Source organism: Hemitrygon akajei, chromosome 14, assembly GCF_048418815.1.
Source record: "Hemitrygon akajei chromosome 14, sHemAka1.3, whole genome shotgun sequence".
NCBI classification, from domain to species: Eukaryota; Metazoa; Chordata; class Chondrichthyes; order Myliobatiformes; family Dasyatidae; genus Hemitrygon; species Hemitrygon akajei.
In genome coordinates, this window is record NC_133137.1 from 64850545 (window position 1) to 64874368 (window position 23824).

At 36.7% G+C, this 23824-nt stretch overlaps 1 protein-coding gene across 1 annotated transcript in view; it reads right to left on the reverse strand.

Annotated features, from left to right (window-relative positions):
- The window catches only part of LOC140738191 (uncharacterized), a 120407-nt gene that overhangs the window by 3532 nt on the left and 93051 nt on the right, over window positions 1–23824 (reverse strand). Inside the window, exons 81-92 of the mRNA XM_073065303.1 lie at window positions 20934–21295; window positions 18593–18764; window positions 18246–18478; window positions 15787–15970; window positions 15002–15212; window positions 13032–13588; window positions 11670–11739; window positions 11456–11562; window positions 11317–11348; window positions 7058–7168; window positions 5489–5540; window positions 3815–3920 (exon numbers count right to left, since the gene is read on the reverse strand). Coding sequence (XP_072921404.1) covers window positions 3815–3920; window positions 5489–5540; window positions 7058–7168; window positions 11317–11348; window positions 11456–11562; window positions 11670–11739; window positions 13032–13588; window positions 15002–15212; window positions 15787–15970; window positions 18246–18478; window positions 18593–18764; window positions 20934–21295 — 2197 coding nt within the window. The remainder of the gene's footprint in view (window positions 1–3814; window positions 3921–5488; window positions 5541–7057; window positions 7169–11316; window positions 11349–11455; window positions 11563–11669; window positions 11740–13031; window positions 13589–15001; window positions 15213–15786; window positions 15971–18245; window positions 18479–18592; window positions 18765–20933; window positions 21296–23824) is intronic.

Below are 23824 nucleotides of genomic sequence, written 5' to 3' on the forward strand. Positions count from 1 at the left end.
AGCTGGGAAAAAAAGGTTCAGTAATTAGATTGCCTTCCTAAAAGAAAATAATGTCTGCCTTGGTTGTTTGTGTACAGGACACATCAGCAAGGATTGTAGGAAGCATCTTTCATGCAAGGTATGCAATGGCAAGCGTTCCAGCATACTTTATATTCACTGTGACAGAAAGGGTGCAGAATTGAAACAAGCTATGAAAGAATCAGACACAATAGTGAGTAGTGCCCTGATATCTAATGGCCTTATGGGGGTTGGTGATCATAATTGTAAAATTCCAATACAAGTGACGTCTAAGAAGGGTAACAAGACAGTTGTTTCTTGTGCTTTCCAGATCAAGGAAGTACAGCAGTGTTCTGCACTGTGGGCCTCATGAACAAGCTCAACCTCACAGGAAAAAGGACACACATTCTCTTACACAAAATGGGTCAAGAGATGGTCATAAATAACTACATTGTTTCAGGATTGGAAATTGCTGGCTGGGATAGTAAAAACCGTTGTCACATGGGTTGGGGCATCGTAGAAGCTTTGTCTCAGTTCCATTGAGTCTGGTTAGAGCCAGCGAATGTGCTAGGAGTGATATTTTTTGTTAACTGTTATTTGATCATTAATTCCTCAACCACTATTCAATTGCTTATTAGACCATTATTTTGTTATTAGACTGCTTATTATGTTATTATACTGCTAGTTTCAGTTTCATTTAGTTTTATTGCTGTAAGATCGTTCATCTTTTTTAGTTCTGTAATAATGGATGGACGGAATATTCTTGACTTGAAAATTTGTTATTTTAGAAGTGCGTAAGGCAGTGTCAATCCCTTTCCCGTGCTTAGTCTCTGAGCGGTTTTGGTTTGCTTTCAAGTAACCACTACACAGTCATTAGTCAATGCCATGTGCTCTTGTGCACCAGTCACATGCTTACTGATAGATAGATAGATAGATAGATAGATAGATAGATACTTTATTCATCCCCATGGGGAAATTCAACTTTTTTTTCCAATGTCCCATACACTTGTTGTAGCAAAACTAATTACATACAATACTTAACTCAGTAAAAAATATGATATGCATCTAAATCACTATCTCAAAAAGCATTAATAATAGCTTTTAAAAAGTTCTTAAGTCCTGGCGGTTGAATTGTAAAGCCTAATGGCATTGGGGAGTATTGACCTCTTCATCCTGTCTGAGGAGCATTGCATCGATAGTAACCTGTCGCTGAAACTGCTTCTCTGTCTCTGGATGGTGCTATGTAGAGGATGTTCAGAGTTTTCCATAATTGACCGTAGCCTACCAAGCCGACAGGTTACACTCTATTGGCTCTGCTTAATATATCAAAGACCTCTTGCAAATTTGTCAGATATGATTTACCTTTCATTATATAATGATTGGACTACATAAAGCTTTTATATATGACTAGCTATTTTTTTCCCTGATTATAGACTCCAGCATTTTGCGAACAACAGATGTTAAACTAACTTACCAATTGATTCCTGCTTTTTCTCTCCATGTGGAACATGGGATTCACAGATGTAGTTTTTCAATTGATTAGTATCCTCCTAAAACTTGATGAGCTTTGAAAACCTTTAACCAATGATTACATTCTCTGTGCATTCCCTTCTTTCAAAACCAGCAGTTGCGCACTGTTGGGCCCTGGCATCTTATCTACCTTTAGTCTATTAGCTTTTCCAGTGCCTTTTTTCTTACCAATCAAGATTGTAATTAGTTCCTTCATGGTATTTGAAACTCGCCCATTTGTTATACTTGGGGTATCTGCAGTGTACTTCACTGTGAAGATTAATGCAAACTATTGTTTTAACCCACCTATTATTTCTTTATTTCTTGTTATTAATTCCAGGTTTCATGGCTTAGGAAGTCCCACATTTCCTTGGCCACCCTCATCATTTTTATATGTCCATATAGCTCTTGCTGTTTGTTTGATCTTACTTTCTAGTTTTCTCTCATAATGGGTTTTCTCCAGGCTTCCCTCTTGCTGCTAGCTACTGGTCTACCACTAGTCCCTGCCACTTTTAAAATTCCAGTTATAGATTTAATATTTTCCTTGTTCCTTTGTTCACCATGGATGATTCATTTGTGGAATCCCTCTTTCTAAATTGGATAAATTTCAATTTATTGTAATGAATGAACTATTTAAGTATCTGTCACTGATGCTGAATCATCATTGAGCCAAATTACTCGGCCCATTCTGGACAAATACATCTTCATATCTTGGTAATTGTCCTTAAGTGAAGGACACCGGTTTTGGACCCAAGGTGTCTGCCGCTTTACTGCAAGAAACTACTTCCTCTTGGTTGTCTTACCATTAGATCACTTATTGATCCAACCTCATTACATGTGAACAGATCTATAAAGGCCTATTGCATGTAAACACTGAAATATACTATATCAAGAAGCAATCCATGACCCTCTCCACAAATTGCCATTCCATGGTACCATTTCAGTTTGTTTAGTGCAATCAACCTGCAGATTAAAATCACTTGATATTGTTTACAGTCCCCGAACATCCCTTCAATATTTCTGCATTTATCCTTTTCCTGTTGAGAAGCAACACTTCTGGAACTATACACGAATCCCATCTATGTTTTCTTTCTCCAGCTATTCCGTTTTGCTGCCCAAACCCATTCCACATCACTGTCTAGTGCATCTCCATCACAACTCAGCATTGCTGGACACCTTCTTTGATAATAACACCACCCCGACTCCTGTCCCTCTTTGCCTATTCTTTTGGAGCACTGAATAACCTGGAGTATTGAATTCCCTGTCCTATTCACCTTGCACAAAATTTCACTGGATCCCGTATTATTCTATCCCAATGTCTCAACATTACTTTTGGTTAAAAGTCCTGCCACAAAAATCCTCTCCATCTCCAACTTGTTTAAAGCCCTGTAACAACTGTACTTCTGCAATTTGCCACTACGTTGATCCAAGCACACTTTGGATGAAGATGTGGCTCAGGTAATAATCTTGAGAGTAGTTCTGCCTTTCAATTTTTCCCCATGCCACTCAGAATTCCTCAGCAGAACTTCCGTCGTCTTTCTAACTATATATATTGTGCAATGAAGCACAGTGGGGTTCACCAGATCCCACATGTTACAACCATTGTGCATTTCCTGCCCAGCCAACTCTGTTCAATGTAAGTAGCTAGATGAATTACATTAATTAGTTTGAAGGGATTGAATATGTTTCCCATTTGCACTCCTGAGATAAACTAACACCCCTTGATTTAAATCGTGTGGCCAATCAGAAGTGAATGGGAGTGAATATTCACTGATCACCTGCTGCTGTCCTGTCACATGACACTTAGGTACTGAAAATCAGAAGCAAACTTGTAATCAGATCAGTGTCTTCCCATTCTTTAAAACTGAACTCTGCTTCAGTCCTCCCTCTTTATTTGCCCTCCAAGTCTTGGGCTTCCTGCTCTTCCACAATTTCGCCTTTACTCACTACATTACATTATAGTTAAACATAAAATACTGATTTCCCTCATAGCAAAAGAAATTAGAAATTCAAATTTTTTTTAATGCTAACTATGCATTCACTTCTACAGTTTTGTACTATTGCGGGATGACTAGCTTCCTTTTCTTTCCGTGTCTTTAGTTGTTATTTGTTGTATCAGCCAATAATCATTCCACTCTTTTTCTTTGTTTTTCTCTCCCCATACCTATTCACATGTTCTTTAATCTCCTCATAGAGTATAAATGCAAACCAGAGATTCTCTGTCCTGCCAGGAATTCTCACCTTTTTACATGTACTAATTTATTTTTTGTTTTAAAACTCAACAAATATATTCAATCACATGACTTACATGGAGAACGACCTGCAGAATCCTTCACATGAGTTCACTTCAACAAATGCTGAACAAACACCCTTGGTTAATTTAATCCGCTTAGGTTGAACTGCACATCGTTGGACTGTGGAGAAATAATAATGTGGAAATTATAGGAATCAATCAGTATCTTTAAGTTATTTTAAATGTATAATAAAGAAAACTTGAACTTTGAATTACATTGATTAAAACTGAAAAAAGGTGCATTTGGCAAAATGTTCTTTTATACTTTTTGTCATGGTAAAACTTTACATCTGCAATAAATGTCAATCCATGTACAAAATTTACATTTTGTTCTCATAATGATGCAAGTGGCTTTCAAACTTGGACAAACACGTTTGTCGGTGGAATGCGTTAGTTGTTAGTGATGTTCAGTAGTTAACAAAACCAGAAGGGTGAAAGCTTGGGCAGAAATGGGACAAAAAACAGAAGTGTGGACATCTGTCATGTATTTGCTCACTTCAACCTGTTCAAATTAGCCTGTCCCTTCTCTGTATTCTCTTCACAATACAGCCTCCCACCCAACTTTATGTAGTTTGCAAATTTGGGAAATATTTAATTTCCTCATTCAAGTCATTAATATATACATCATAAAAGCTGGGTATTTAGAACTGATCTATGTGCTAATTAGCTGCAGAGATAGACTGGTTTTGACACAGGTCAGAGTTACACCCCAGCTTTTCCATTGTGAAAGCCTATCAGTGTTTTTGGTATAAGGCAGCTAAACCTTAGTGGAGGAGCAGCAAGATCAACCCGCTGGATCAAATCAACTGAGTGTGGATAGAAAAGGACCACAGCTAACTCTTAACAGGCCAAGTTCATTAAGACCTAATTCAAAGCTTTTGATACAGACACTTCAACTTAATCTTCATCAACTGAAAATCCTAATGAATTAGTGGATACAGCTTCATCCATCATGTGTAAAGGCCCCGCCCCCCATAGTGAGCAGATCTACATGGAACACTGCCACAGGGAAGTAGCATCCATCATCAAGGACCCCCACCATCTAGCCTATGCTCTCTTCTTGTTGCTGCCATCAGGAAGGAGGTACAGGAGCCTCAGGACCCACACCAGCAGGTTCGAGAACACTAAATACCCCTGAACTATCTGGCTCTCGAACCAGAAGGGATAACTTCACTCACTCTATCACTGAACTTCCCTACATTATTTGTTTATATTTATTATTTCTTTCTTCCTTGCTTTTTGTATCAGCACAATTTGTTGTCTTTTGCATATCGGTTGTTTGTCAGTCCTGTTGGGTGCAATCTTCCATTGATTCTATTGTGTTGTTTGTATTTCTTGTGAATGCCCACATGAAAATGAATCTCAAGTTTACCTATGTTGACATGTATGTATTTTGAGAATAAGTTTACTTTGTACTTTAATTTTGTTCCAATCAAGATGGCCTAAGCACAGTTCTCAATTTAGTAATGGTGTGAAAATCTGACAGGAATATGTCTTGCTTCAGTGCCCTCTTATATGGAAAGAATTAATAGAAAATATCAGGACACAGCAAACACATTTTATGGCCAAGTTAAATGTAGTCACTTTTGTGTAACAGAAATGGAAATTTCTCCAGTTCTCATTTTTGTATAATGCACAATGTATATCATTTATGGTCCAACATGGTTTGATAGCTTTAAAACGACTTACCTTCTAAGGGACATTTAAAGCAGCAGTGGAATTCATCCCATACTTTAGAAGCCTAAATAAATGGAAAATATTGAATTGCACCATTGTCTACATTTTATTTAAATTTCAATTGTTATTTGTGATGTTTGAAAATTACACAGAAAATACGAATAAAGGTGATAATGAAAAATTGGTTCAAGTTAAATTATGGCAGAAATCAATTGCAATTAGTCACCCCTTTTTGAAACATGATTACTTTTCCAGGTTATTACACAAATATTTATTTCAGTCATCTATAACAAGAATATGGAGATGCCGTGTAATTGTGATTCCATCTATTTAATATATGGTGCTAAATGTCAATGTTTCTGTTGGTGGTCAATTTGTATTTTACAATTTCTGTTTTTCACAGGATTTAGATTTGTGTTTCTATCAAATGTGTTTTGTGTTCTGTGGCACTGTGACAATTATGGTGAAATTACGATTATATTCTGAAATATCATTTCACTGTCAACATTCTTTAAATCATTTATCATATACTTTGTAATTTCTAATGGCAGTGCTTTGTAAAGAAATACTGTAGTGTCCACAGTAAATCCTCCCTGCTTAATATGTTAAAGAATTGTTGCAAAATAAACTCTTCTCAACCCATTAATATTTCTTTAGTATCATTTTAGAACTATATCTATGTTTATATTGGTAAGTGTTTCATGTTATCCTATGATCAGATATGAGTTGATGAAATCAATTTACATTAATGTGTTTAGCTGGTAGGGAGAGGAGGCTGTTGCTAAAATAGAATAAATGAACTAGTGGAATGCACTGTCAAGTCAAATGTAGCATATTTAAATGTACATTAAGGTTTTCCTTATTCCTTGTCAACAAACTGACATAACAGACTTGAGTGAATTAAAATAAATCATTACAGCCTGGAGTTTCTCCCTCTGACATGATCTGCGGTTTTTGTGTCAATTTGTAATTTGTTCCCAACATAAATGAAACTAATAAGGTTAACCAATATGGTTTTATGAAAGCTATTAAAACTAGCATTTATTCCAGTAATTCGGGCTATATTAAAACCTCTGTTACTGATATGAACCAGCTTATCAATGGTTCCTACACTTTAAATAAAAATCTCTTGAAGGATTATGTTTCTCACCATCTTTTATGTTTCTATTACTGGTAGAAACTTTACAAGTGTTTTGGAAATCCAAAAATGTGCTTCCTGTTTTGCAGATCTTTTATGTGTATCACTGATTAGTGAATTTGTTACACTTAAGAATTATAGAAAAATACATCAATAATGAAAACAGAGAATGGTAAAACATTTTCAGCTGCTCAGGCAGTATCTATGGAAAGAATAGCAGTTAAACTGTCAGGTTAAAAAACTTTGTCAGAACACTTTATCTTTACCTGAAACATTAACTCTATATGTCTTTCCACAGATGCTTCCAGACATGCAGTGTTTCAAGCAGTTTCTGATTTTAAGACTTACAGAATTTGCTGCTTTTTAAAATTTTCAGTACATTGGTGTTATGAAAGTCAGTACAAAAGGAATCTGGTACAAATCCAACAGTTTTTTATACGAACCTCATCACAGCTTGATTGAGAAGAACATGTTATTTTAGTCTCTACAACCACACCTTTTGTACATGTGAAGTGTACACATGTGTTATTGGGGCGAACCCAAGTTTCACCTTCCTGAAATAGAAGAAATATATTCATTAAAAAAGTTTGAATAAACCCAATATGTCTATTTGTATTTGATAATAAGGGAAGAGAAATGGTTGTTAAATCCAGACAAGTGTGAGGTGTTGCACTTTGTAAGAAGTGTAAAACTTAAATGGTAAATGACAGGATACTCAGATTCACTGGTGTACAAAGGATTCTGGACATGCATATCCATAGTCCTCTGAAAGGACAACACAAATAAATAGGACAGAATACATGGCATATTTATGTTCATCAGTTGGGGTATTGAGTATAAGAACTGTTAGGCCACATTTTGAGGATTCTGTGCAAATCTGGTTACTGTATTATAGGAAGGATGTGGAGACTTTGGAGGTGGTTGATGCACCATCAATAACTCTCTCTGAGATGTGAAGGTGAGATATCGGCTTTTATTGACTGGAAGAAAGAACAAGCAGTAGTTGACCACCATACTACATCCTGGAGACTGAGGGCCGGGCTCAGGCCTGAATCGCCTTTATACAGGGGTCTGTGGGAGGAGCCACAGGAGCAGTCAGCAGGGGGCGTGTCCAGACAGGTATATGTAGTTCACCACAGTGGTGCAGGAGAGATTCACCAGGATGTTGTTTGAATTATAGACTTTGCTATAAGGAAAGGTTAGTCAAAATCAAAATTGGATTATTTCCTCTGGAACTTTGGAGGCTGAGTGGTGACCTCAGAGGTATTTAAAATTATGAGGGGCATTGATAGAGTAGATAACTTTCTTTTCTAGGAGGATATGTCAAATACTAGAGGGCATTGCTTTTAGGTGAGGGGGGGATTTTTTAAAGGAGGTTTACAGGACAATTTGCACGCAGAGAATGGTAGGTATCTGGAAAATGCTGTGAGGGAAATGGTGGGTGCAGATCCATTCACAGTGTTTGAGGTGTTTAGACAGGCATATGAACAGGCAGTGAATGGTAACATATAGACCACATACAGGCAAATTGGATTAGTATCATGATCAGCACAGACATTGTGGTTCCTTTGCTATACTGTTCTATGTTCTATGTAACTCCTCTCAAAATAACTCAGCTGCCTCTGGAAGTAAGTATTTTAATTATGTGATCCAGAAGAAACAATTTTGACATAGTTAACATCAGATGGTGAAACATTGGATCAATACCATTGTTATTTGGAAAAGGGAAAATCCTATCTTGAGTTAAAGATTGCTACTTTATATGTAGATATTATTATGTGAGACTGATATCTTAGATGTAATTCCCCACAGTTATTTATTGAATACCTTGCAACCATTGTCAAGGGTCATACATATAAAGCATGATCATTTTACGCAAGCACTGAAGGATGATCATTGGCTGTATGATAACACTTCAATATAAATAGTTGATGAAAAAACTAACGTGAAGAAGAACTGGAGGATTACAATGTGATCAACAAATCTCTGTGACCGGTCAGATAGTGGTATCTTTTCCTGTTTTAATGTACTGAAGAAATAAAAAATATATTCTGAAAATAATGTTCTATTCTCTATCTTTTGGAGGGAAAGACCGTTACAATGAGATCAAGTTGACCTAGAAAGACATGCTTAGTTCTGAGAAAGTATCTACAACCTAAAATGTTAATTGTGCTGCTTGACCTGCTGATTGTTTCCAACATTGTCTGTTATGATTTCAGATTTCCATCATCTACAGTGGTATTTGATTCTCATGCACAATGCATACCTCAGTTGTTTGAAAGCCCAAAGGCACTAATTCCATATTTAGAACATAGAAAATCTACAGCACATTACAGGTCCTTTGGCCCACAATGTTGTAACTACTTTAGAAATGGCCTAGGAATTCCCTACTGCATAGCCCTCTATTTTTCTAAGCTCCATGTACCTATCTTAGAGATTCTTAAAAGACCCTATTGTATCCACCTCTGCCACCTTCGCTTGCAGTTTATTCCAAGCACCCACCACTCTCTGTGTGAAAAAATTAGCTCTGACTTCCCCCTTGTACCTAATTCCAAGCACCTTAAAACTATGCCCCCTTGTGTTAGCCATTTCAGCCCTGGGAAAAAGCCTCTGGCTATCCACATGAAGAATGCCTCTCATCATCTTATACGCCTCTATCAGGTCATCTTTCTTCCTCTGTCACTCAACCTATTCTCATAAGACATGCTCTCCAATCCAGCCAACATCCTTGTCAATCTCTTCTGCACTCTCTCTATAGTATCCATATCCTTTCTGTAATGAGGTGACCAGAACTGAACACAGTACTCCAAGTGGGATCTAACTAAGGTCCTATATAGTTGTAACATTACCTCATGGCTCTTGAACTCAATCCCACGGTTGATGAAAGCCAACATACCATACACATTCTTAACAACACTGCCAACCTGTGCAGCAGCTTTGAGTGTTCTATAGACACAAACCCCATGACCTTGCTGATCCTCCACACTGCCATGAGTCTTACCATTAATATTATATTCTGTCTTCAAATTTGACCTACCAAAATGAACCACTTCACACTTATCTGGGTTGAACTCTATCTGCCACTTCTCAGCCCAGTCCTGCATTCTATTGATGTCCTGCTGGACCTCTGACAACCCTCCAGACTATCCACAACACCCCCAACTTTTGTATCATCAACAAACTTAATAACCCACCCTTCTACTTCCTCATCCAGCTCATTTATAAAAATCACAAAGAGGAGGGGCCCCAGAACAGATCCCTGCAGAACACCACTGGTCACTGTCCCCCATGCAAGATATGAAACCTCCCCAACTACCCTTTGCCTTCTGTGGTCAAGCCAATTCTGGATCCACAAAGCAAGGTATCCTTGGATTCCATGCCTCATTACTTTCTGAATGAGCCTCGCATGGGGAACCTTATCAAATGCCTTACTGAAATTTGTTGGAAATTCAGCTCATTTATTGATGGTATTGAAATTCTTTAGTGGTTCTTTATGTCAAATCACAGTTAGAACAGCATTATAGGTCTGCACCAATTCTCCATGTAATTCTTCTCAGTATGTGGAACTTACTGAAGAATATTTGTTGAATAATATTGATGATGTAAATACAAGTTGACTTATTGCTTTCCTTGCTTGGACTAGGGAACTAAGTCAGGAATTTAACAATGGAATTCTTGTTCATTTTGATTTGCTTTGTGAGTGAATTTTGGTATATGCGACAATAATAAACCAAGACCAATACTTGGTCAAAGGGGATTACACACTGGTAAAAACAATTGTTACATGAACACCAAGTATATTTTCAGAAATTTTGTTTGGCAAACAGCCACATTATATCAAGATAAAATGTGAACCTGGCTAGAAATTAAAATAACATAATAAATGCAGAACTGTTTCAAGCAAAGCAATATTCTATAAGGTATGATATAAGAAAAGTAATTAAAGAAATGGAGGAATGCAACTGTGAGACTGCACTTCAAAATTAAAAGGAGTGGGATGATAGAACGAGTAAATTTCAAGGTGCATGGAACAGATAGAGATGTAAACTGTCTGATTTAGTCTAATCTGGAATCTGATTAGGAATTGAATGCCACCTTTGTGCCTTCACCTAACTGAAATCTCAATGAAAATAGGAAACTGACAGTATATAAAATACAGAATGAAAATCTTTGATGGAGTAAATAAGAAAAAAAACTGACTGCATTGGCAGGAAGAGCAATATTGAGAGGGGAAATTAGGAAAGACATTAAAGTAAAGGGAAATGAGAATTATTTTTTGCCAATCAAATGTCATGGAGTGTATTACTTCATAAGAGCAATGGATACAGTTTTAATAGTGACTTTCAAAGAGATAAGGTAAATATTGTAGGTTACAGTGGAAAAGCAGTGCTCTGGGTCACAGGCATGTTGATTCAGTTGGACTCCTTCAGTATTGTAAAAACCTTAAAAATGTATCTGAACAGTTTAACCATGTTACTAATAACATCAGTTTCATTGCCAATGCTTCAATATAACCCTGGAGCAATTAGGATCCTGAAAAATGGTTAACTATAATGATGTTAACTGAGCTTTATTTATAAAATAGGATCACTTTTTTTTGGGAAATTGTATCTTGATTCTCAATGGACATTATAATTAGAAGAAAAATATTACTTAAAAATATAGATTCTAATAAAGCATTGAAGATTTTTAAAGTACTTACATTTCTTAATCTTCCTGAAAAGTCTTTGCATCCTACAGAAAAATAACACAATGCACAATTAAATTTTTTCAAACTTTCCAAGCATCAAGGAAGGTCCTTAATTATTTTACTGTGATTTATTAAGAATATAACAACTTACTAATACATGAAGGAACACACTGAGTTTCATCTTCAGATAGCATCATTCCGTCTGGACAAAAGCATCCTTCAGTGGGCGTATCGAATTCCTCTCCCAATATCATCATACTGGAATGATGATTATTATGTTTAAATGATAATTTCAAAATGGTATGAAATTCAGAATGAAATAAATGAAACAGATTTTGAAAATATGTATATTACAAAACACTCACTTGTTCTTGCAATAATTGTGATTATGACTCGAACAGGCCTTATAGATGAAGCCATTTGGACAAACATGGTCTTAGAATTAAAATAAAATAATATTAGATACAGAAATATTCAAACTATCCACAAAATTAAAACTTCAGAAGCAGTCAGAATGTTTCAATAAAATTTCTGTCTGAAATAAGTCTATAATGTAGGCTTATGTAGTTGTAGATGAATGTGCCTCCACAAAATCATTCTGAGTATTCCCTAAGCATAAGACCTGGATGAACCATGAGATCCTGATCAGTGGTATTCAGGTCACCCTCCTGAAGGATGCTGTCGTGTCGATTTCGGAGATTGAAATCATGGAGTCATTAGGGGCTTGTGGGAATTTGTGATGGTGCTTCCATGTTTTTATGGTCAAATTGAGCAGGAAAAGGCATTGAACTTATTTGGGAGTGACATCTTGTTGTCACCTCTGTCACTTGGTTTCCCTTTGTAGGAGGTGATAGCATTCAAGCTCTGCCACAGCCCTTGAGTATCCTTCAGATTTCTGTGCACATATGATATTAAAATGTGCATTTGAGGAAACAACATAGAACAAATTTCTTCCCCATTTTTTTCTGATATTTACATATTGGTTTATTTCTCTTCTTTACCACAGGAAAATGATCCCATGGGTCTAAAGGAATAAAATATGTGGAGGCGTGCAAATAAAGTGATAATCAGATGGGAATAAAACACTCACTTCCTGCTTCACTTTCCTATTGGAGACTCAGCCAATCATATCCTTTAAGCTCCTAACCTGTTTGGTTGCTGTTGTGTATATAAGTATATTTTTAAGAATGCAGAGCATCATGTTATGTGACTTTTGAGTACAATGTTGCACTCTCACCTGCTGCTAGTTGAGAGTTGATTAAAATCTGTAAGATTTTACCTCAATAACTTATATTTGTATGTGGCAACACTGAAGGGCCTGAGTCGCTCTGTGTAATGAGACAATTAATGTAACAGCCACAAGTCTGGTCTGCATCAGAATTAATAACGTACTTAATTTCATAAATCTAATCCAATTCTGAACCCAGCAGACAAAACACAACATAGGTACATTTTTAAAGAGAATTTGTGAGACAAAATTTAGTCCATTTTGATTTCATTTTTTAAAATGTTTTCACTGTTATTCAATTAGTATTCCTGTAGGATTAATGGAGGCAAATTTAGTACTAGGCTTAGTTTTCTAGATTCTGAAACAATTCTAATTATTTTTTTATCCCTAAAGGTCATGTTACAGGAGCCAAACAATGGGGCACGTAACTTCACTAGTTCCTACAATTTGAAACAAATTTTTAATCATAAGGAGAATGCTATTATTACACAACACTCACCGCATAATCCTTTTGTAGATGTTCTCCAGTCAATACATGACCCAGCTCTTCTACACATTTCAGCAGCTGCTTCAAGGCTGGAACAATCAATTTTCGGGGTGTTCGACTTACAGTTATCACCTTCACAATCAACTTCTGAAGAACCTGAGCCCGACTTTTCTTTAGAACCTGAGCCCGACTTTTCTTTAGAACCTGAGCCCATCTGTTCCTTAGAACCTGAGCCCATCTGTTCCTTAGAACCTGAGCCCTTCTGTTCTTTAGAATCTGAGCCCTTCTGTTCTTTAGAACTTGAGCCCATCTGTTCTTTAGAACCTGAGCCCTTCTGTTCTTTAGAACCTGAGCCCATCTGTTCCTTAGAACCTGAGCCCATCTGTTCTTTAGAACTTGAGCCCATCTGTTCTTTAGAATCTGAATCTTCTGTAGAACGTGAACCTGATTCACAACTCCCGTCTTCTTGGCTGGAACAATTTTCTCTTCCATTCATCTCACAATTGTCAAACTGACATGCCTTGTAGTAGTAGTCAAAATACATATTGTTGCTACACGTGCTGAATAGTCTGCAGAATTGGAATATAAAATAGTTAATACTACAATTTAACTTCAGTCAAATTATCTCGCATCTAAGCAAACTGAACATAATTGCATTAACAATAAAATTATAATGCATGTAAAATATTTTAAATTACTTTCTCAATTGTTTTACTATACTAGTATGTATGGAAAAAGATTAATAGCTATATTAAAATGTTAGGGGAGAATGATAAATAACTATAATATACAATGAGCCAGATCTCCAGATTGCTTGTTACAGGCAATTTTTCACTTTCCTATGGCTGTAATACATGTTATTCCCTTGCCCATGAAATTTGACAGTCAGCTTGAGCCAATTTGCTGTAAACTGCCAGCCTCAGCAATACAGACTGAAAAGTATTTAAAACTAGAGGAAATCTGTAGATGTTGGATATCCAAAGCAACACACACACAGTCCAGGAGGAACTCAGCAGGCCAGACAGCATCTATGAAAAAAATGTTTCGAGCTAAGACCCTTGGCTGCCTCGTTTTGTGCTCCCATTAATCCAGAAATTTAAAAAGGTTAATAATTTGCCAGTACAGTGATGCTACCTACTCATCCTCCACTCTGAATTCAGGGCAACCAGCCTTGGAAAACAGTCACACCTTTAACATCAAGTATACTTACTGAAGTATATTACTAAGAGGATCAATGAAAATAAATATTCAATGTCTCTGTTTATATCATACTTGACCATTTGTGCAGCATTCACAAGTTATCAATAAAACTAACAGCAGTTCCACTGCAGGAACATGTTGATATTATCTTCAAAAAATATCATATGTAAGAATGGAGGACGGGAGATAAGTGGGACTAGCAGGTAGTGACTAGTTGACATCATTACACAGTTAAATTATACAGTTCCAGGTGGCAACATTTTTTTTCAATTTCCAAGCACTGTGATATATTGCCAAGGTACCCCATCAAGATATGTAAGATGCACTACTCCGTCTTGATACATTAACTTAGAAATGAACGAATTAGGAGCTAAACTTCAAGTAATTTCAGGAGAGTATATATGAGGCAAGTTATTAATGAAGTTTCCACTCCATAGAACAAAAGTCATTGCCTACATTCTAGGTTTCATTGGTCCCCCAGGGCTTTGTTCAGGTCAGTACATTCAAGCAATATTGACAGGAACAGGGGCTTTGATGGCTGAGGAAATGAATCTGACTTTAAAAAGAGCTCAGCATTCTACTGCAGGTACTGACGGATCAATTAATGTTTCATGACATTGGGTACTTCTCAGTTGGTGGAATTTCAGAATTTCTAGCAGAATCAGAATCAGAACCAGGTTTAATATAATTTGCAAATATTTTGAATTTTGCAATAGCAAGGTGCAATAAAGACAATAATGATTTAATTAATTTTAAAGAAAAAAACATGAAATAGTACATACTCTTCCTTTAGGACATCACACACAGCTGCACGTTTACATGATGGAGGAGGGGGAGGAGGAGTGCAAGGCACATTTGTAGGTGCTGTTCTACATTGTGGTTTATTGGGATCATCGATTTTCCAGTCAAATGCAGTTTTGTGACAGCAGTTAGGAGGCTCTACTTTTCCATCCCTTCTTCTACAATCATCATTCTTGTTTTTGGAAATATAACCTATGAAACAGAAGTATAATTTATAAGTAAACAAAATATATTTCTGTGGAATTCAACTTGTTAAAACTGTATTTTTACAGAAGCCTAATAAACTAAGCAATCTATGATATTCATTTACTACAAAAATATAAGCAAAGAAGAAACTTATGGGGAAAAAGCACGAAGTGTGTAAGTAGTTTAATATCATGAAAATGAATATTTTCTCAGTCATAATTCTAATCTTTTCCATAAATGTAACAGCACGATAAATATTTACAGAGGAATCATAGCCTCAGAGCACTGATATTATTGCACTTGCCCTTAGTGGCAGTGAACCAAAATTGAACTGCAGAGATCTATTAAATATGAGAAGGTCTGAAGCTGCTGGAAATCTAAAACAACACACAGAAAATGCTGGACAAACTCAGCAAGTCTGGCAGTATCTATGAAAATGATTCACTTTCCCAGATGCTGCCAGACTTGCTGAGTTCCTCCAGCATTTTTTGTGTGTTGCTTTAGAGACCAATTAAAATGGCATTGTTTGACAAAGCTTATGTATGCTAGTATCAAGCATTAGCAATAATATATCTCTTACCGCATTGTCCTTGTGTGTTGTCTAGGAAATACTGCTCTGGTACTTGGATCCTGAAATGATGTTTGCGACCAGTAATAGTGGTTCGAATGTCAGGAAAATTAATGCGTACATTGAAACCCATCCTTGAAATATTAACTCCTTCTGCATCGTATGGGAAGCTCACAGGTATACGGTTGAATAGCACCTGTCAATAATTAATGAAAATTATTAATTATTTACAGTTTACAGTATTGGCAAATAATAGTCATATTAGCAATGAAAACAATAATCAGAGATCAATAGCTTTTTTTTAGGAAGATACAAACTTTATAAATTTTACAGAGGCTAGATTTTCTTGAGTAACTTTTGGTTCCTGTTACTGAAGCAAAATAAAGTTTATTTGAACTTGAGCAGCTGATTTAAAAGCTGCTGTTAAGTCTTTTATTGCAGTAGCCTTATTAAAACAAGTCGATACACCTATACTAAAAATGCTCAAGAATGGGCTGATATTCTTGTACTTACAGAGTGGAATTGCTGCAAACCTCAGTAGGTCAAGACCTACCTTTAACTTCAGGTTGAATAGATGACATATAGATGGTCAATAAATACTATCAACAGTGAAGTATTGTTCTACAAGATACTGCATTCCCTATAATGGTTTCAACAATGAGGGTGGGGCTTCTTATAATTTTATTAGTAAATTTCTCTGCATTTTATAGGTTTTTATTTCTCACTTAGATCTGTGCATCGAGAAATACGTTAGTCAAAACAAGTATTATTGAATTGTATTTCACATATGGAGTATGTCATTCATGATCTTCCAAACTTGCCAATTCATAAATCTGATCACATCCCAAGAGAGGGACCAATGAGGCCATACAACACAGAAGCAGAATTAAGCTGTTCAGCACATTGAGTCTGCTCCACAAAAAGTACTGAATAATGCTGGCCTCAACTGATGTTGCCAATTATATACCTTGCTCATCCATATATCCTTGAGCCATCTCAATGGCTCTCAGATTCCTAAAGTGATGTCTGCAGGGTGATGGACTGCTGCAGTGTCATGTGAAAATTCCATTCCTGGAATACTCCAAACACAAATGTCATGAATATTATGGTTTGAAATATGCTTGAAATCCAGAGCAAACCACATAAGATGCTTGAGGAACTCAGCAAGTTGCCCTTTCGGGTGAAGACTGGAAAAGAAGTGGGGAAATGCCAGAATAAAATAACAGAGGTAAAGGATGCCTCAGGATGTAAGGAAGTGGCTCAGAAGAGGTGAAATAAAAAAGGAATGTCTCACGAGGGGCCAGAAGGCAGGAGAGGTTGAAAGACAAAATTGTAATGGAGTAACTTGAATCAATGTGGGAATACAGAATGAAAGATAATCCGGTGGAAGTGTAAATAGAGAAAAATTATCAAAATTGCTTATGTTGTACATTGAATGTTGGATATCTGAAATAGAAGTATCTGAAATTGAATTATTCTGAATATATTGAGCTGGGTGTATACAAAGTCGGCATGGAAAGTGATATTTAATTTTTCAATTGTGGCAATACAGTATAATATTTTTGAACAATTTAAAGAATATCAGCTTTTCTTGCTTGTGTTCAGTTTCTAAAATAAATTGTGAGGAGAATAAAAATCAAAAGTAAGTACTTCCTACTGCCCCCCCCCCCCCACCATAAAATGAACAGGTTGAAAGTCTGTCACAGAACCAGAAAATCTTGAAATATTCAGCAGGTCAGTATCTGTGTGAAAACATAAAGAGGCAATGTTTCAGGTCAGAGACCATTCATCATAACTGAAAAAGAGTTCAAAGAAACTTGTAAAACTGCAGTGAGTGTGAAAGAGTGACCTCTGCTGGGGGGGGGTGTGAACAAGGGGTAAATTGTAACCAAGTTTATGTGGTCAATGATTGAATGGAAGTAATTAGAGAATAAGAACATAGACTAAAAATGTAGAGTTGTAAAATGCAGAGCAGAATAGCCTACTCTGTAGATGAGGCTGGGAATGTCCCCCAGTCCATGAGAAAAAAATATACGCTGAGCTCGTGTCACAGATAGATTCCTGAGACAGACTGAGAAATCAAATTATCCGAATTGCAGAATTCAATATGGAGTCCAGTTAATGATGCAATGTGCCCTGCCGGAAAATTAGGTTCTCATCCTCAGGCTTGTGTTGAGCACCATTGTGACAGTACAGGAGGCCATGAACCACTAGGTCAGAATGGGAGTGGGATGGCGAATTAAAGTGCCAGGAAATAAGAAGCTTATGATAGCCACTACAGACTCAATAATTTAATTCATCTGTTTCTAACATGGATGGGAACAGATGAAGACAGAATTTAGCGATATAAGACAGCAAAGGTAAATATACATGAAAATGTTTATGTGTCTGGGCAGATAATGGCTGCTATTGCGATAAGGGGCTTGTGAAGTTGAAGAAGATGAATATATTAATGCATAATTTGTACTTACGCTGGGTTGATATCCAGAAAGTAGATGTATGACATTTCCTCCATAATGGATAATTAATGTTCGTCGGCAGGATTTGGGCATTGATGATGTGCAGTAATAATTATCAAGTATCACAGTAAAGTTGTATTTTGGTACAATTTCTTGCACAAGAATATGTGCACAATTTTCAAAGAAGTTATAGAATATACCATCAAAGGTACGATAATGTCGACCTCCCCATACATGACAATCATCTAAAATTAACAAACATAATTTCATTTAGATTCATACTAAAAAACAAAAGTGAAACAAATTATTATTCTACTTGGTGTTCAATATGAAAGGAAAATCAATTTAAAGAGACTTACATTCACAATCCCATGCTGAACAGCAACCATCTTCGGTTTTAACTCTGACAGGTCTTAATCCATTGTAACACTTTGGTTTCAAAGGCATTTCACAGGCAACATGTTCAATTTTGAACATTACATCTTTAACACAAGTATGGGTTGCGCAGTTTTCTTTCCATGTTTCATTGCACTAGGAAGGGTGACAAAAATGTATACATCATAAGCTTCAAAATTTACTTAACTGATCAGATATAATTTTCATGTTACTGCACGTGAAAAGAAGTATAATTTTGGTTTGCTTGTTTCAATCTATTTCCAACTAAACAATTTGAATAAGCTAAAACATCCTATATTTGTTTTAAGAGCCCTGACTACCTATTATGATAGTCTGGATGAAGGATCTCAGCCTGAAATGTCAACTCTTTATTTCTCAACAGAGATGCTGCATATCTGCTAAGTTCCTCATGCATTTTGTGTTTGTTCCTCTTATTGTAATGATGTTTTTGGAGAATCAGCTCTGTGCTAACATTTATTTCAAAAATTTGAGGTTTTACTGACCATTTCCTATCAATTACCCTCATCTTCCAGATATTGGAAAGGCGATTCATGTTAGCAACACAAGCAACAAAGCTTCTTTGTTTTGTAACCTAGATATCAGCACACCACTTTTGCACTTTCAGGAGTGGAAGATTATGAAGGAAGTAGAATGGGAAAGGTTTGGCCATTAGCAAAACAATTTCAGGGGTAAGATCAAAGAAGATTCCATATTATATCTGGAATGTCCAACTGCTGGTGAGTCAGAATTCTGGCAAAAACTAGACCATGAAGACAAAAGAACACTCCAGCAACTCCACGAAAAGGTTATTGAAAAGCACAAGTCAGGAGATGGATACAAGAAAATGTTCAACTCACTAATATCCCTTAGAGTACAGTTAAGTCAATCATCAAGAATATGGTAGAGCTGTAAATCTGACTAGAGCAGGCCATCCTCAAAAAATGAGTGTGCAAGAAGGAGACTAATGAGGGAGGCCACCAAGAAACCCATGACAACTCTGAAGGAGTTACAAGCTTCATTGGCTGAGATGGGAGAGACTGTGCACAGAACTGCTGTTCAAGTGCTTTACTAGTTGTAGTTTTATGGGAGAGTGGTAAAGAGAAAGCTACTGTTGGGGGAATAAAAACATGCAGTCTTGGCTAGAGTTTGCCAGAAGGCAAATGGGAGCGTCTGAGGTCCGCTGAAAGAAGGTTCTAGGGTCTTATTAAACTAAAATTGAGCTTTCTGGCCATCGGATTAAATGCTATGTTTGACGTAAGCTAAACACTGCAAACCATAAACATGCCATCCCTACTGTTAAGCATGGTGGTGGTTGCATTATGCTATGGGGGTGCTTTGCTCTGGAACGCTTTTGAAGCTAGAGGGCAAAATGAATGCAGCAAATTACAATAAAATCCTGGAGGAAAACCTGATTCAGTCTGCAGAACTGTGACTTGGGAGAAGATCTTTTTTCCAGTAAAACAATGACACGAAGCATAAAAGCAAAGCTACACAGGAATGTTGTAAAAACAACAGAGTTAATGCCCTGGAGTGGCTAGGTCAGAGGCCAGAACTCAATCCAATTGAGAATTTGTAGTTGGCCTAGAAAATGGCTGTTCATTCATGATCCCTATGCAATCTGACAGGGATGAGCTGGTTTGTAAAGAAGAACTGGGGGAAAAATTGCTGTGTCCAGATGTACCAAGCTGATAGAGACTGATCCACTCAGACCCAAGGATATAATCGCTGTCAAAGGTGCATCTACTAAATACTGACTTGAAGGGGGTGAATATTTAAGCAATCAGTTATTTTGTGTTTTATACTTGTAATTATTTTAGATCACTTTGTAAAGATCTGTTTTCACTTTGACATGAAAGAATCTTTTTCTGTTGATCGGTGTCAAAAAAGGCCAAATTAAATCCACTGTGATTCAATGTTGTAAAAACATGAAAACTTCCAAGGTGGTGAATACTTTTTATAGGCACTATACAAATAGTTGATAAAGGAATATTCAGTTCTAGAGATAGCAAACAATGCATGAAAGATTTGAAGCAAGGGCAGAGATAAGTGATGTTAGAGGTTTTGGAAGTTAATGTTTTGGTGTTACAAACAAGTATGTTAAGAAATTCAGCTCAGAGTTAAATGGGATGCTGAGGTTACAAACAGTGGCAGTGAACTTGAGTCAATGGTAAGGTTTGGATCACAAATCACAATTCCTTTTGATAACTACAGTGAAAAAGTGGGCAAATTATTTTTTTTAGAGACAAGGTGTTAAGTATTAATTTACTACCAAATTAAAATTACATAATTAGATGAAAGTATTACCTTTCTTGGTGGATTTGTATCACAGAAACATTCTTCACTAGCAGTTGTAGTGGGGACAGTCGTAGTCTCTTCAGTTGGCTCACAGCAAACTCTAATTCTGTAGTCATTACACAAATCTCCCACAGTTTTGCCAGAGACTCTACACATCAGCCCTATGTCTGTATTGCATGTCACAACATTCGATGATAAACTTAGTGGCCAGTCAGATTTATTGGCAAACTGGCACTGAATGTTTGTAATTTTATAAGAAGATGGACACAATTGTTTGCCTTCTGATGTCAGCAATTCATAATCATTTGGATTGAGTGGAGATGGTGTATTTTTATTAATCCAAGAACTCCATACACCTGGACAATAGGGCTCTGTAATATAAAAGGAGGAAAACAATAGATAATATTCTATAAAAAATGAAGTGGGAATCATAAACATAAATATTACAAGTCAAGATTTAGGAAGTATATTGTATTTTAAAAGGAATTTTCCAAATTCATTAGGCAAAAGAAAACTGGGCCTATGCAAGAACAATAATATTTTGGGGAACTGTTGATTGATTGATTTCAATTGAAACCTGCTGTGTTGAAAGCGAAACATTATTTACCAGTGTATAATCTATAACTACAAGTGAGGAAGCATAAAGAGAAGTTTAGCAATAAAAATTCAACTTGTTGGCTGCACACAAGATAATAAGTTCTGATTTTTCAAGCACATGAGTATTGCATGCTCCCAACAGCCAGATATTCATTCCACTTTGATGGCTTAGATTTAGTTCGCCACTGAAGAACAGCGTAATCAGAACAGCTGTTCAGATACCTTGTTATCTTTTGACATTTATATAATGTTAATTATATGATGAAAAGAATGGGTAGATAAACACTGAGTTGAAGAAGAGATTAGTTGCTGAAGGCAAGAGGGAATTTGGAAACAAAGGCAGCTGGTTCAAGGTAAAATCCTGAAACAAAATGAACAAAGTACAAGGGAGACCGTATTAAAAAGTAGACCATTCTCAAGGTGTTTTGGAAGGTTGTGCATGCTCCTTTGCTTTGCAACTTCTGGGCAGTCTGTGTGGAGCTTTGATGTTGTCCTTGAAACCACTTTGGCTTCCTCCTACAACCAGGGAGGAGCTGGTTAATTTGTTACTCTCATTTATCCTACTGTACAGGTTAGTGGCAAAAAAAAACCCTCAAAAGTGAGTTACTTGGCAAGTGAAAAAGAATAAATTCTGGATTACAGGGAAGTAAGAAGAGGATGGATGGTATTGCACTGGTAGAAGCTGAGAAGCACTAAGTAAGCCGAATAGCCTACTTCTATGCTATAATCAGTAAGGTAGTTATAATATTCTTAACAGGAAATTAGTTCAAGATCAGGCCTAACAATGAAAGTTTTTGTAAAATTTGGTGACATTGTGATTGGCCGGTCTCATGAAGGTAGAAATGGGGTTGTTATTGAGTGCCATCAAGTCATTGTCGACTCATGGCTACCCAATGGATAGTGCAATTGTCCATAGGGTTTCGTGGCAAGATAGAGAAGTATGTAATTCCCTAGTTAAGATTTTTACTGCTATGCTGTAGGTATTTCCTTTTAGCAGTTTTGTAAGAGCAGTCTGTTCTGCTTTCAGCATGTGTGGGTTTAAGTTAAAGATAAGGAGTTGTGATGTTCTTACTTAGGAATGTAGTGTCCTCTATTCAGGATGGTGGAATTGGGAAAGGTTCTAGAGAATGCTGGGCAGAAAGATTTTTATAACGGACCCTGGTGCAGGTCGAGGTCTTTTTTTGGCGGGAGCTGGGAGGGAAGATGGCCAAGGATGCAGTCCCTGTTGCACAAGGTGCTTTGTGCAGATGAATGGCTTCTAGGAGGAAGGACCAATATTCCCATGATGGAGTCTGTTTGTTCGAGATGGATTTCAAGTGACGTTCGGAAGCTGGAGTGTGCTTTCACGCAGACAGTGGGTCCAACACATGGCTTAAAGACAACTTCAAGATGAGCTCCAGCTTTTGTGCACATTTGGACTGGGTTAATTGTAATGGGCCTCTTAAATTTTGTTTTCTTTTTCTTTTCCTACTAACTGTTCGATACAGCTGAAATTTGTAAGTACACTTTCTTTATAATTGTATGCAGTGTATGATCTGTTACTTCTTGCTGATGGGTAATTGCAAGTGGGCAGCATTTGCTCAGATTGGGGTGCAGGTGCTCAAAACATACCGTCTTTTCTGGTCTGGTGGGATGCAAGTCATATTGACCTAGCCCTTTGGATTCAAGAAAGGTGGTTTTCTCATCACTGAGTCCATTAGCTTGTTAACGTGGGGCTAAACAGCTATGTCTCTAGAAATGCCTGGTAAAAAGGGGTTTCAAGTAGATTGCCAGGCCATTCTTCCACAGAGATACTGCTGCTGCCCAGGTTAGGACACGTCTGGATATGGACTCAGGACCAGCCCCCTCAAAGTCTGGTGCTGATGCCACTACATCACTGGCCAGAGTATGGGAGAGAATATAGGCCAAACAGGCTAAACTACTTTTTGTCCACAAAGCAATCACAAATATAATTTAGAAAAATAATGGAGTTTGTAAAACTTTGAAAAAAATAATGGAGCTACCATTGCTGTGATTGTTCCTTTTGAAGAAAATTGGAGGCATTCAAACTCCAGGCTAAATGATTGAACAATTGTTATGCAATTCCTCCACTGGACAACATGATCAATTCTAAGCAAAATACACAGTTGATTTTAATGCATAGTACATAAAGATAGTCCAGATAATTTCAGGGCCAGCCACCATAAAAGAAGAAGGAACCACTTTTAATTAGATTATCAGGTATTGCTAACACTAAAACAATGTATGAAAAAAATTATTAAAACTTTAAATAAACATCTTTTATAAACAATAACATTATCCAG